Source organism: Cydia fagiglandana, chromosome 1, assembly GCF_963556715.1.
Source record: "Cydia fagiglandana chromosome 1, ilCydFagi1.1, whole genome shotgun sequence".
Classification (NCBI taxonomy): domain Eukaryota; kingdom Metazoa; phylum Arthropoda; class Insecta; order Lepidoptera; family Tortricidae; genus Cydia; species Cydia fagiglandana.
The window spans coordinates 18,105,161-18,121,125 of NC_085932.1; the positions used below are offsets into that span (position 1 = coordinate 18,105,161).

At 39.2% G+C, this 15,965-nt stretch overlaps 1 protein-coding gene across 2 annotated transcripts in view; it reads left to right on the top strand.

Annotated features, from left to right (window-relative positions):
* Nucleotides 1-2,571: 2,571 nt before the first annotated feature.
* LOC134665830 (protein nubbin-like) overlaps nt 2,572-15,965 on the top strand; it is a 71,504-nt gene continuing 58,110 nt past the window's right edge. The window contains exons 1-2 of one of the 2 annotated variants that reach the window (XM_063522851.1): nt 2,572-2,763; nt 15,651-15,710. In XM_063522851.1, the coding sequence (XP_063378921.1) occupies nt 2,664-2,763; nt 15,651-15,710 (160 nt within the window). In that variant the 5' untranslated portion in view covers nt 2,572-2,663. Of the gene's footprint in view, nt 2,764-2,783; nt 3,102-15,650; nt 15,711-15,965 lie in introns of those variants that run through there. The other variant, XM_063522842.1, reaches the window with a different exon arrangement.

Here is a 15,965-nt window from a genome sequence, read left to right on the forward strand (position 1 = left end):
TCTCAACAATGAACGTCAATGTGAACCTTCTGCCCTTCAAATAAGGCTGACAACCTGGAGTGGGGTCAAACGCTCGAGTAACAATGGCACACGCACGGTGTAAACAAAGGACACGCGTTTAATTCATCAATACAAATCGATATAAAAATTAAATAGTTTATTTTCGGTTATTTTAGTTTGTAAGGGTGTTGAACGGGTGGGGTAAGCTGCTGCCCACGATCTAAATATTTATGGATCACAGTCATGAAGGACATTAAAAATAATTCGAATAAATATTGCTGAGAGGCTTAAATAAATCAAAATAAATATTTTTAAACATAAACAAAAATATTAAATTATAAACGTCAGTATTTTAAAAGTAAAACTTATTTATAGCTACCTACTTGGTTCGTATGAATTTGTGACTTAAATAGGCCCACTTGCACCATCCCATTAACCCTGAGATAAGCGGTTGACCCTAATAACCAAGTGTCAAATTTTACTGGTAACCATGGTAGAGTCTGGCGAGCCAAAAATTGTTGACAGATATTTCATTGTTGTATCACCAATTGTCTATGATTTAAAAAAAAGCTGAAAGTCAGTTATCAATTTATGTCATTCATTCAAATTGTTTGGGGTTTATAAGGAGTTTATTTTAAATAATATTAATAATATCTTTACTACATATACTGACTTACTGAGTGAGGTTCGCAAACTATTATTTAAGCTCGTAAATAATTACGACTATGTGCGAAGTCGACGTGTAGCGTTGTATAACGAAAAACTGCAATGTTTACAACTCATAAACAAATGTAAACAAATTAGAAGGTTGGTGCTCTATAAATATTTTGATGCTTAGCATTTAGCATATTTGGCATAGTACTTATGTATTTTTTTGGCGATGAATTAATATTACGATATTATCGAGCTAGGTCTTATTTACTCTACATTTCATTTTTCGCCTTGTTTACAATATATGGTGAGAAAGAGTTAACATATGTGTTTATCGTTGACTGTACTTTACATAGTGGTAGAAATTATGTGAGCTGACATTGAGTGCACGTCAACGTATATTTAATATTTAACATATATCCTTAGGTTAACCTTACGTGTGCACAGAAAATCATAAATATTTTCTAGTATCAAAACTATAATTCCTACTACACAAAGTGTGACCAGCCCATTCAAGATTTTTTGAATTTTCGCCAAACATTTGTGTAATATTTCAGTAGCCAGACTCTAACTCCAGGTTAGTAGAATGGTGCAACTGGGCCTTATATAGTTCTTTTTTCACAATACATGACTCCCGTAGGATCTCCCAATATATGGACTTAGAGGCCTATTGGTCCTACAGTACATCATCATCATCATCATCATGTGTGTCGGCCGTAGTTACCAACTTAGTAGGTATACATGGGCGGTAAATATTCACCACAGTGATCAACTCAACTGGTATACCCTGGCCTCACACTCGACGAATAGCATATGGGAAGTAGCGAGGGAAGTAGGAAGGAAAGTACCTACTGTAGTCGATGACGAGTAACGTGGCCACACTACGTCTACTATAGGTATAGTAACTGGGATAGCCCAGTGGTTGCAAGAAAAGCAGAGCATGGATGGCAGACTTTACCTGTGGTTAAAGGGTTGAGCTGTTTTGATGTTTCAGTAAATGTTATTTAGTTCCACTGCTGCTTAAGACTAAGCACTCCATACAGTACCACAGAAAACCGCTGCCTACAATTTACTGGCTTATCTTATTATCTATTCATTTGTTAGGTAAACACTGTTGATTTTTTTTTCTAATTTTGATTCCTGCATTAATTTTTAAATTTAGACCATTATTGGAAAAAATGATGAACCTGTAGGTAGATACCTACTACATATATTAGCGAAGCAGGCAATACAATGAATCGTAAATATTAATTCCCAATACGCTGTAGAGCTGGTAGAGCTTTATCTATTGTTCGTATTTTGGCTCTAGCCTACGGCTCTATCCTGATTGCATCGATCGCCGTGATATTCGTTAATGTGTAATGAGCATGTTAATTGTGAGCGGTCATGAGTTCAAGTTCAGAGGAAAGGCTGTTGACCCCGCGCGCCGTGACCTCACGCCTCTCCGCCGCCACTCTCCTAATTTTCCAGCTTAACAAAAGTAAATTACATACAATAATCACCCGCAACGTTTAAACGATACCCCACCGAGTCACCCGATAAACGAAAACACTCCATTCTTATATCGAAACGAACATGAATGAAAATTGTGAAGACTTTTTACTTCAGCACCGATTCTGGCGAGCGTTTTTGCTGCGACACTTCTTGCTGAAGCATGATTGTATCTCGAGGAATGCGCTACCTACCGCAGGCTGGGTCCGGGTGCGGAGCGGAACGGGCCGGCGCGGGCGGGCGGACGCGTATGTAAAACTCCTCGCGAAGGAAAATCCATAACGGCACGCGGAAAACCCTTTTAATATACGGCACGTAAATAAGAGGCTCTTGCGGGGCGGCGCGGTGCGGCGGGGGAGTGGCGCGCCATTGGCCGGCGCCGCCCCGCCCCCGCCCGCGCGCGAAAAAAACCTCGGGAAAAAAAGCGGATCGGCGCGGCAGTGTCTCACCGACGCGCTTAGTGGGCGGACGCTCGCTCCGGAGAGACGGCGCGACCCACGACCGGCGGCCGCGGCCGCGCCATGCCCGCGCTGGCTCTGCGCGACCAGCCGCTCGACTGCTCCATGCGCCTGCGTGACCTGCCTGCCTGGCCACCCGCGCCGCCGCGCGCGAGGGACCACGGTCAGTAGTGTGTGTCCAGTGCCCAGTGTTTTCAGTGAGACAGCCAGCCGCAGCCTGACCCGTGCACGCCAACTGGACCCGACCAGCATCGCGCAGCCACCGCCGACATAAACAAATAGTGCAACCCCTACTCGCGTAACCGTCACTTTGACAGCTCGATTCTTTAGCGGCTTTGATCCCATTCTTCACGACCCCTGCCGCGAGTTGTATGTCTCTGGGGCCAGATTTGCGCGCTCCATTATTGTCATTCGTCCGACCCCATCGTTATACAAATTTAAACCGATATCAAATGTTTGACACAACATTAAACGTGCTGACCCTTGGCAGCAGGTTTACAGGTATGTCCATTATGTCCAATTTTCAAAAGTGCCAAGGCGATTATGCAAAAAACACTGGCCGACAATGTGGTAAGTTATTATAAAGTAGTTTTGTATTTGATTGGCATTAAAGGCTTTCATAATTACTGTTTTCATCCTTATTAAAATGTACTTCTAAGTGTTTACACAGTAAGTATTCACACATCTTTATATTTAAAACAAAAGTAGGTAGACCGGTATCGAAAAGATAGCTCTTAAATATTATAAGATTTATAGGTAAATTAGCATCTCCATTAACATCCAACCTAAGACTATAAAATCGTACCTATCAAACCTTTAGGTGCGAAAATTATGAACTGAGTTCAGCTTAATTATCTTATATATTGTATTGTACCTAATAAATATTACATATACAGTCAACGGTAAAAATATGGGTGTACAAATCATTTCAAAAATATGTCCCATAGTTCTTATGTCAGTGAATTAAGAACTATGGGACATATTTTTGAGTAAGTTGTCTACACCCATATTTTTACCGTTGACTGTACCTAATAATATATACCAATAATTCGAATCAACGAACACACCCAAATCTCGAAGTTGTATTAACAGACCGGCGAGGGGCCATAATTAAACTCTGGCAACCCTTCCGACCCCGCGCAATATCAATATTGTGCGACAACAAATATCTGGACATAAAAAACGTCAACAAGTCGTTCGGACATAATCCTTTATCAGAAGTAACGCGGGTCAGGTGGCGCGCTGTAAGACGCGGTCCCCGGAGCCCCGGAGCCTGCGCTGCCACCCTCCGCAAATAATATTAACTCTCTCACTCCTTTGTCGCCTCAATTCGTGTGCAAAATGATTCCTTTGACACGCCCCGCATGCACTTCACCTTTTTATTGTGAACTGGAGTGTTGCTTTTCTATTTGGACAAGGAAGGGCTTCTAATAATAAAATTGGCCCCGTCTTATACGATAAAAGCTTTAGACAATCATTACTCAGCCAGAGGGTGAAGGGATTTTTATTTGGTATAACTTAAATAGCTTGTTTTAATTACTTTGACAGGTATAGGTACGTGTTTTTAACAAACGAATTACATTTAGAAAAGCTATTGCAATGTTTGTTACCCAAAAAAATTCAGTAAGATATCCTTTAAATATTCTCTATATTAATTTCATATCATGTTAATTTTTGTGCCGCATCCTACTACCTGATGTTCAAATTGTATATGAATGAAAGTTAATAAGATCCAAATGTGACACGTTAACTTGTTCCTTTTTATAGACTACAGAGGTCCGTCTGTCTGGATAGAGGTAGACATGATTGTGAAGAATAGACACTCCGAGTGCCTATACTGCATATCATGTATAAGCTGAGTTAAGCTCACAATACAATCTCTCTAAGAAGCGTCATACAGATTTTGAAAATCTGTTAAATATTTATTTCATATCTTACGCTACTTACGCTTTGGGAATGGGTAACAGATTTTTAGAATGTAGGTTCTCCCCTCCAGTAATAAGGTTAACCGCTCCAGTAATAATTGGGACGTGGCAGAATTTTATCAAGAAATGGCTTTGTAGTGACAGGCGAAGACAATCTTAAACAGATCAGCACGCCCCCAAATGTGTCCAAACTATAGCTTATAAGCTAACCTAATATTAATAAAAAAAACGTTGGTATAAGGGCATAGGTATATTTTAATATAATTTCCATACACTTTTGTATGGAAATTATATTCAAATATACCAATGTCATCAGTTATCGTTGTACCATGGGTAGAAGTTATCGTTTGTTATCGGTTTGGACGGTAAATACTTATAGGTACCTCTGTTACCTCTTTGACGCTTTACTAGATTATTATCAACCGAAGTGTCACGCTTGGTTTTTAAGATTTTATACAAACTTATAACGTGGAGGCACAGATTAATAAATAGTTACTACTAGGCCACCTCTTGTCATCATAAATATCTTTACTACGGCTCACTAACAAAGTAGAGGACAATTACTTATTAGTTTGGTTTGGAATCAAAATAAATCGCAAAATTACTTCTGAACTATAAATGATTATGTTTTGGCTTTCTATTTCACTTATTTTAGTTTCTGGCCCCGGGTATGTCCTTAAACTACGTCCAAGATCACCGGTGGACGGGCAGCAGCGTCCCTCAAATTCGGTGTACTCGACTGCGATCGCCAACCCGCCTGCCAAGCGTGGCGATTATGGCATACACCCCCCAAAGGGGGAGGCCTATGTTCAGCAGTGGACGTCTTATGGCTGAGATGATGATGATGATGAGTTTCTGGCCATCTGGGTAACTTCACACAATCTAAGGCGTAAGGAGTCGAAAAAAATGTGTAGGTATGTAGTTAGTAGGTACTTACCGTTTTATAATACAAAAGATGAAAGCTTTCAAATAAAGAACAATTAAAAGTATCCTGAGATATTGATGACGAAGAAGAACTGCTGATGAAAATCAAAACAGGGCTCTTTAACAACGCGTAGTTATTTGACGCTTGGCAATTTTTCTTCCTCATAAAATTTGTTGTAAGATAAGTTTTTACGGGACATTTTTTAAAAATCTTCTGTATTCTGATGTTTAGTTCCATAAAGAATTTAGGGAACTCCTCAAATCTTCTTGAATTCAGATACAGACATTGATACTTGAAACTTACCCCAATCGTGAAACTTTTGTGACTTTTTAGCCAGAAAGAAACGACGCCCTGCAATTAAAACAGATAAAATGCAATATTATCCCTTTTTTATGCGCTAAGCAACTGATATTTTTGAAGTAAGTAAAAATCCAAGTTATGTAGTTATTAAGTGGTTTATTTTTAAGTATGTGCCAAATTCTAGCTTCATACCGTCACGTATCTTTAATTATGTTACACCTATTACTTACTCGAGTTTCATATATATGTTTCGTACAGAAGTCAAAGTAGAAAAAGCTAATGTCAAGGAATAGAAATAGAGATATCTTAGTGACAAACAATAGCTTTATAATGACGTTATCGTCGCATTCACATTAAAATAACAATTGAATTGACGCTGACGATAATCGAAATGGTGGTGCTGTTTTCCATCAATTACGTGGTAATTTTGGGGTAATAATGTCATCAATGTGTGCTGTGTTTGCCTTTACGCGTTATTACGCGCGGCCGGCCTGCGCGCGCGCCTCCGCCTGGGAGCGTCGCGCTCTTTTGCCGCACACGCAACACACCTGCGTTAATAGTAATTTGGCATTATTTCCCTATTAAACCGGACTTTTCAATATCGGATTTTTTAATTTTAGCCTCCATTTCCTGAAATGTTCGTGCCTTTTTATAAATGTCTCATTGATTATACTCTGTATCTTTAGGTAAGTTCTTCTAAGTAAGGTTTACTCGGGTAATTCCGAATGTCGAAAACTGTCGGATAATTCCGAAATGAGACTTTTATTATGATGGAATTAAGGGTGATTTTCATCTGAATTTCGGAATTATCCGACATTCGGTATTATCCGAATACACCTTACTTAAATAAAAGTACTTAAACAAATAATTTGTACATTTTCGGGTAGTTATACGTAACATTTATTGATTAACCAACCAAATACAAAACCACCTGGATCTGTCACTGAACGACCTGACTTTAACCTGCATTATTTGATCATGTAATCTACCCTCGACTGGCTTAAGAAACCATTTGAAGGTAGATTTTAAATACCTAAAGATACAGACTATATGTTCAGTAATAGGTCATGCATGACATAAGGAGATATATTGTCCTAGAGTACCTATAATCGTCGGATTGTATTGGATCTACATCTAGATCAAAATAGGTAAGTAAGTAAGTGAATATAAATACAAAAACTCTTACGATATTGAAATACTCAGTACAGTAGGTAATTTTGGTTACGACGGCATCATTAATGTCTTTTTTATTATAATACTAAGCAAGATTATAAAGTGTCTAGCATTAAATTAAATTTACATGAAGGTAATTAAATTGTAAGCGTTATAATTAGTCGTATTTTTAACCGACTTCCAAATCTCAAAGAAGGAGGTTATCAATTCGGTTGTATGTTTTTTTTTATTTTTTTTATTTTTTTTTATGTTTGTTACTCCATAACTCCGTCATTACTGGACCGATTTTGAAAATTCTTTTTTTGATTGAATGTATATGCATACAGATTGGTCCCGTTTTTGTCAAAACCCAGTTCTGATGATGGGATCCATGAGGAATCGAGGGAACTCCTCAAATCTTAAAGGCATACACATAGTGATTTTTGGTTTTTTATCAACGAATCAAGCATATACATCCAAAAAAGTGACATTTGATGAAGTGGAACTGCTGATGATGATCAGAACGGAACTCTTCAACGACGCATAGTTCACGGTTGGTGATTTGTCCTCTTCGTTATGTTTGTTAAGCAAGTTAAGTTTTTAAGCCACATTTTTGTCAAGCTCGAGTTCTGATGATGGGATCCATGAGGAATCAAGGGAACTCCTCAAATCTTAAAGGCATGCGTATAGAGATTTTTGTATTTACATCAGAAAATCAAGCATTTTCATTAAAAACTGTCGCATTTGATGAAGTGGAACTGCTGATGATGATCAGAACAGAACTCTTCAACGACGCATAGTTCACGTTTGGCGATTTTTCCTCTTCGTTATGTTCGTTAAGCAAGTTAAGTTTTTAAGCCACACTTTTGTCAAGCTCGAGTTCTGATGATGGGATCCATAAGGAATCGAGGGAACTCCTCAAATCTTAAAGGCATACGTATAGAATTTTCTGTATTTTCATCATAAAATCAAGCATTTACATTAAAAACTGTCGCATTTGATGAAGTGGAACTGCTGATGATGACCAGAACAGAACTCTTCAACGACGCATGGTACACGTCTGGTGATTACGAATTTCGATTTTGACTTGGACTGGGACCCGGACTCGGACTCATACCCGGACCTGGACTCGGATCTAGATTCGGACCCGGACTCGGACCCGGACTCGGATCCTGACTCGGACCCGGTCTCGGATCCGGTCTGGGATCCGGACACGGACACGGACCCGGCCTCGGACCCGGACTCGGACCCAGACTCGGACCCGGACTCGGACTCGGACCCGGACTCGGACCTAGACTCGGACCCGGGCTCGGACCCGGACTCGGACCCGGACTCGGACTCGGACTCGGACTCGGACTCGGACTCGGACTCGGACTCGGACTCGGACTCGGACTCGGACTCGGACTCGGACTCGGCCTCGGACTCGGACTCGGACTCGGACTCGGACTCGGACCCGGACCTTGGCCCGGAAAACCACTATGATACCTTAACTAAATAAACCACTATGATTACCTACCATAAAATGTAGGTATAAAGTATGATGATGCCAATCTTACTAACCCCTCCCGCTTAAACCCCCGTACACCGCACCGCATGCGCCATTAAGTGGGTTAGGTTAGGTTTGAACTGCGATCCTCACAGAACCGAACAAGGGTTAGGTTAGGTTGAAACTGCGAGCCTTACAGAAACGGAATGCTACTTGAAAAGTGGGTTTGATTAGGTTCGAACTGCGATCCTCACAGAACCGAACTGCTATCTGAGAAGTAGGTTAGGTTAGGCTAGAACTACGACCCTTATGGCTCCTCTACACGATGGGCCAACGCCGGCCACTCCAAGGGACGCATTTATGCGTTAGAGGGAGCAAGTAATATTGCTATCTCTTTCTACCGCATGGCTGTGTCCCTTGGAGTGGCCGGCGTTGGCCCATCCTGTAGAGGAGCCATTACAGAAGCGAAATGCTAGTAGAAAAATGGGTGGTTTTACCTCCTTTTCTACATAGTGTACTATCTACTATAATCTTTCACCGGCCCCCAAAGAAGTCGGTTTTTTTTTCTTAAAAATTATATAATTGTATGATTAGGAATAAAATAAATCTAAGCAAGTCATTGATAGGCACATGTGATACGAAAAATCAAATTGTAGATATCATCTCGTACCTGTGACTCATTTTAAATTCACGACTCACATCAATTGAAGGTTGATACCGTAATCACGCTATAACTTTCAAGGCATAGTTCTCAGAATTTAAATGCAAAATGTTTGTAAATTTACTCTATTGTTATAAGTACCTACTTATTTACATAAAAATAACACTAATGTCCGTTTTTCCGAGCTAGAATAGTTATGTTGGTGCATCTATGTCACCTTATAAAAGAAACTACTTGTTATATCGATTAATAATTTGTAACTTTAACAACTTATTGCCATCGTATTACCATTACTGTCTCCACAAAAAAAAACACATTGAATTATGTAGTTATACACCGTGGGCTGGTGAAATCCGACTGATTTTAAAGGTGCATTCTTAACAGCAGAGACCAAAATGTCATACAAAGTTTTCTGAAATCGAACTTGTTTTAGAGATTATGACAGTAAAGTTCTTGTGAAAATTTGTTTCTTTAATAATTTAATGAAAAACGCCTTTTTGGCAGCGACGGCGCCACCATGTGACTACAGTATTAATAAAATCTGTCTTCAAATTACCTAATTAATGCAAATTGTGTATCCTGCAATTCCTGCGTGAGTAAAAATTTTGTCCTCAAAAAAGTGTTCTGTTACTAAAATAGTAGATCTATCACCAAATAAACAGATTTGTAAGAAGACATTGTTATGAACAAGTAATCAAAATGGTCAAATCGTAATATTATATTTATGTTTAACACAAATTAGTTAAAAAACCCAATCAGAGTACTCCAATACCCACGTGGTCTTGTTTGTCCTACCCCTAGAGTGTTATTGCAAATCCGGAACGCCAAGATAAGAATGTGACGAAAGTGACATCACATCACATAATTCATGTATGAATTGGGCTGCATATCTCGCGGCGCCAAAGCCTTTGAAAATACACTTAATTTTTTTTTTCATCTATAATTTTATACAAGTGATACAGTCATTTGATGTGATGATTGATATAATTTGCCAGAAATCTATTTACTGTTTTCATCATGTTGTGTATTGTTAGCGAAGCTCAAATCGACCCTTAATATAAATTCCAGAAAAATCCATGTTGTTAATATTGGTTAATATACACATCTACACCTTGTATTGTTTTGCAGGATCACTCTATAAAAATAATTTACTGGGATTGGTCAGTTACAGATATTTTATATGCATATAGCTGAATCAAAACAAGTAAAATGTGTTTACTTGCTTTATAATGTATATGAAATATAAATACTGACAGATTCGGGGTGATATCTGGTTCCTTTAAGGCATGGATGGACACAGAATAATGCATTAATTCAACCGAATTTAAACTGTTGTGAGACATAACTAATATTGAATAATTTTACGGTTTAGACTCACTTGTATTAAGCTATTAAGTCACTCGCGTAACATGTTTCGGAGAGCCTGGGTCTTCTTTCCCAGGCACTAACAGTAATCCAGGCTCTCCGAAAGATGTCACGCGAGTGACTTAATACAAGTGAGTCTAAACCGTAAAATAATTAAACATTAATTTAATGTTGTTCTGTAATATTTCCGTTGTAGTTTTGATGTAAATGGTGATCACTTACAATCTAAAATCAGCACTTAGTCGGTTGCCACGCTTGCGTCGCTTTATGCTTTTCTGGCAAAATGTAGACTCAGCTCGGAGGCGTGCGTGCGCGAGTCGGCCCGCTCGGCACTCTTAATCTGCCGTATTCGAACTTCAACATATTCACATGAGACGACACGTACTAGATCCATTCTAGATACGTTATAGTTTAGATATCAACCAGTTCTCTTTTGCAGCGCAATTCGGGCAACCAATGTCACTTTTACGTTAGATAGAGTAAGATATCTATTAGATGTGAATTGGATCTCTAAGTCATATCCTGTGGAAATCGTTCAAGAGTATCTCCAGAATCGCGCAAATGTCAAATTTGACAGGTTAGATCTTAAACATATCGTTATCGTATCTTGGTGATGTCTAAAAGATATCAAATAGATGTCTATTTCAAAATCCGAATCGGGCCCAGAGTCTCATTATACGTGTCTAATTAATTTCATGCTTATGCAGAGTCGCCGCGATACACATCGGCCGGCTTCGTTCTCTGCCGTGTTATTAATGTCGACTACATTAAAAGCCTAATTATGATTTGTGTTTGTTTATTCAATTATCATGCGGGATTTTTGGCGTTTGAATATTATGGGGGCAATTCATATCGAAATAATAGTTTATTAAAATAACAGAACTTACTCAGGGAAGTTGCGATGACGCGCCGCGCGACGAGCCGTGATTTATTTTATTGCTTGGAGTCTGATTGTAAATAATAATTTAATGAGCATTTTATTTCGGGAAATAAACTCATATTAAATCTAAATAACTAGGTAAGTATTTAGATGTATTAAATGGAACTCCACACATTGGTTCTACTCTGAGAATAAAACTGAGGTACATATTTCCTTTCGTTTCTTGAATTATCTTAAATATAGAATAGTAGTAGGTTGAGTTATTATCAGGTGAATTTCTTTCACTCCTCCAGTCCAAGCCGAAAAGGGCACCTGATATTATTAGCTCATTTATACTATTACCTTAAAGTTAACTACTCTAAAAAGCTCCAGTATCTTATTTCAGTATTAAATAGCCTGATTTTTCTATGTCAATAATTATCTAAAGTACTTGTCGTTTGTCGCATAATAGATATTAGAGTTTCAGGTCAATGCACGTAAAATAAAACTCGCTACGAATCGTGTGCAAGAAAATTAAGAAGAAAGTTAAACCTAAAGGATCCCTAATTCAGTCATACAACAATAATAAAGTGCCGCCGAATCAGTGGAGACTCGCATAAGGAGGAAAACGCAGAACCAGTGCATGTAAGTCCGGTATTTGCTTTAAGTTCTCAATGAAAATACGGCCTTTTAGCTTAGGAGGGCAGAAATATTCTGCTGACCGGCACAAAACCTCCTTTGAATATTAAATAATAGGTACCTTAATAATATTAGCCTTCCAAAAGCAACACCGATAAGTAGGCTTTCGGATAGTTTTGCACGTACGTAGGTACTTACACACTTGTCCCTAAATGCTAAAATCTCTTCAAGCAGGCCTCAGTTTTGCGTCAGTGTCTGGTAGACAACGTGGTTATTACCCTTCGGGCGTGCAGCAGCGTCCTGTGACGCAGGTCGAGGCGAGACAAGTGTTAACATTGAACGTGCTCCCGTTACGGCCGTATCGATTTTCGTATATGGGGCAATGTTTGTGTCCGCTACGAGCCATGTGCGTGAGCCGAGGGCGGGTGCGGGGGTGAAACATAGCGGGGGACGCGGGGGCGCCTAATTAACCACCGCCGGTCAACGACACCGACAGATTCTCGTCTCGAGAATCCGCGACACCAAAATAGAAACCTGTAATTCTGCGAAGCGATCTGTTGCACGGTTAAACGCGAGAAAATCCCGAGGTGTTTTTATTGAAAATGTTTCTAATAGAGTCGTCAGTCTCGTCTGATTAGCATATCGTTAGGCATGCGGCTCACGCGATTTCGTGTTAACACAAATTATTGTAACTGATAACGCGTCACCGCTTCGCAAAAACACTCGTTGAAGAGAAAACAGTGTTCGCCTCGATCAGTAGCCACACCTTGCGTGTTAGACCTGTCGCCAAATTTGGCCCGTTTCGTTTTCAATCTGCATATTTTATGCAATTAATATTAATATTTCTTTCCTTGCGTACAAGTTAAGGAAAAAATGTGATATTCGTGTATTGGCCACTAGAAAACTCATAATAAGCGACAATGTAGTGACACAAACAATAAATGGTTTGCCGACGACGCGGCCGCTGATTTACATTCCTGCCGCGCATCCGCGGGGGAAGGGCGCCCTCGTTCTTTCTTTTCTCAAATTGGATTTAAACATTGTGAATTACCTTTCTTTGATTCGCGGGTTAGCCAAATGGGGACGATTTATGGAGTAGCGAGCAGGTCGGGTCCCGCGGGACCAGCGCGTTGCTAGCTGGCCGGCACTATTTCACGCGCGCGATTTACTGAGGGGGGCACCTGACCCCACTTTAAATAGAAACTATCCGCTCGTTTATTTCCCTAAGTCTAATGCGATGCCTTCTAAGATAAGCTGAGGTCCGCCTTACATCAACAAAACACTGCCATGGAGCGTTGTGCTTCTGTATTTTCTGCGGGACAGCGGTTACCAATCGGCTCCGCTTTAGTTTTTGTTGTGGATACCTCGGTCACACTTCAAGTGGCCCTCCCAAGAGGTCTAAATCTCTTTCGTCAAGGTAATTTATACAGATTTAAAGCTCGACAATATTCCCACTGCCTACTATGATTCCGTTTAAAGTAACAAACTCGGACCCTTCTCAATGTACTTACATGCCTTTCGCTGTAATTAATCAGATAAAACTAGCTGAAATGTGTTCTAACACAAATTCATTGTATTTATGTATGTACTACTTAATAAAAATAACAAAATTTTGCACAAGAGTCAAGTGGCTGGTTACAAATTTTGCAGACTAGTCGTCTATACTACATTATTCCATTACGTTATGTCGAGTGACGTTATATATGGAGTTTACATTGTATTTATGTACTACTTAATAAAAATATCAAAATTATGCACAAGTATCACGTGGCTGGTTCCAATTTTGGAGACTAGTACCCGTAGTTTTGGACACGTAGATAGGATTGTGCGGTTATATATATTTATATATGTGTATGTATTTATATTTATTTATTTATTTATTTATTTCTAGGTATGTATTAATATTTTTATGGACGTGTAATTGTTTCGTATATCTATTGTATGTATATGCCTTTGCACCTAATGCATCGCATCGTATTTAGTTATGTTTCTAGGGTTAGCTACTTCTTTTAAGTCTCGCCGTCATGTACATTTTATCTTAGTTTGACTACCATTTCATATGTATCTCTCAGTTACTTAAAGGTTAGCTGGAAGAGATCCCTTAACGGGATAAGTTCGCCTTTGTACACATTTATTGTATTCTCTCTGTGTTATGTACTTGTTCTACTACTACTACTACTACTACTACTACTAGTTCTCTATACTACATTATTCTATTTCAATGTAGAAAGCTTAAATAATGCCCCCAAAAGTTCGTCAATACGTCGCCGACCGAACCGTCCCTTGGGTGAAGTGACCCTTTAATTTTTCACCGTTCGAGGGCAGTCGGTGCATGTCTTTAAAGGCCCGATTCGGATTTTGAAATAGACATCTATTAGATATCTTTTAGACATCACCAAGATACGATAACGATATGTTTAAGATCTAACCTGTCTAATTTGACATTAGCGCGATTACGGAGATACTCCTGAACGATTTCCACAGGATATGAATTAGAGATCCAATTCACATCTAATAGATATCTTAGTCTATCTAACGTAAAAGTGACATTGGTTGCCCGAATTGCGCTGCAAAAGAGAACCAGTTGATATCTAAACTATAACGTATGTAGAATGGATCTAGTCTAGTACGTGTCGTCTCTTGTGAATATATTGAAGTTCGAATACGGCAGTAAGTTGTGCGGCTGCTTAGTCTGTACTTGCGACACGCGATACACAACATGTTGCGAGGAAACGCAACACAGGTTATACTTGTAACAAATAAATTAGCAACTCTTTATGAAATATTAGCACGTTGTTGCTAATACATATTTGCCTATTCAGAATAGGAAATGCTTGATCAGTAATTTTTACTCGATAATTTTGAGCAAGATACGAGTACTACTCTTGCAATGAATCTATGTAATAGAGAAATATTATACATACACAATTTATTTATTATGTATAAAGAAATATTTCAAATCATATTAGATTTTGCAGGGAAAGCTCATTCATAAACTACATTATTTAAAACATGTTTATTAACGTAATTTAATGAATATTATATGGTTACTCGTTTGTTGAATTGCCTTACGCTCATTACCTTCTGTCTCACTGCGCACGGTGCCCGGCGCAAGCGCCACGTTCGTCCGTAATGACCATGGAGGATAATTTATGGTCACCGTTTGGATTATTCTATTAACTTTGAATACAGAATGGTCCGCCCCCGCATTCGACGATATGACGCGATCGTTGGATTTGGCAAGCAACGGTCATCGGCATGGGCGCAGCTGCTGGACCACGCGTCGAGAGGCCATTGTGTGCGCACACTCCGCTTATTGCACCTTCACTAAATAGATGAAATCTATCACATTCGCACATTCAATGTTGGATTGTCAATTTTTTTACATTAATATTGTGCCAATTGACACTTAATAGCGCTGAGTGGTTTTTTTTCAATGTCGCGTACCTAACGGTTTTCCGTATAGGCATAGCGATACAGAAGATAAAGATGGTTTGGCATGTTATCGTTAAAGATATCTCTGCCAGGTAATTTTCCAAGTTATTTCCATACAACGCGAGCCCCACTGAACAACTTTCCGATGGGATCAATCCCATGAAGTTAGGGGTGGTTGTTCCGAAATCCCGTAATAAATGCTATTCTCTACTTTTTCAACGTGTTTCATATCGACGATTTTTATTTGATTCGATGCCTAATATTGTATCCTGCTGGTTCACTAATATTCATACTTTGTTGCAGTGTCGGCGCGCGGTGACGTTAGCAGCTACTTCAACACACAAATGGTGCTCGACCTTAACGGTAAGTGCATAGAGTATATATTAGCACTTTCGCGGCACATTTGGACGTGGCGAGCATTATCTAATTATGTTTTTGTGACTGCTCGCGGTCTGTGCCAGTTCCTGGGGTCAAGTCGATGCTTCTATAGCTTTAGCGACACTTTATATATGTCCCTATAATATTATAGTTATATATTATATTTTTTAAACTTAGAAACAAATTAAAAGTGAAAAAATTCACTGTCATTGATGGGACTGCAACCCACGACCACCGAAT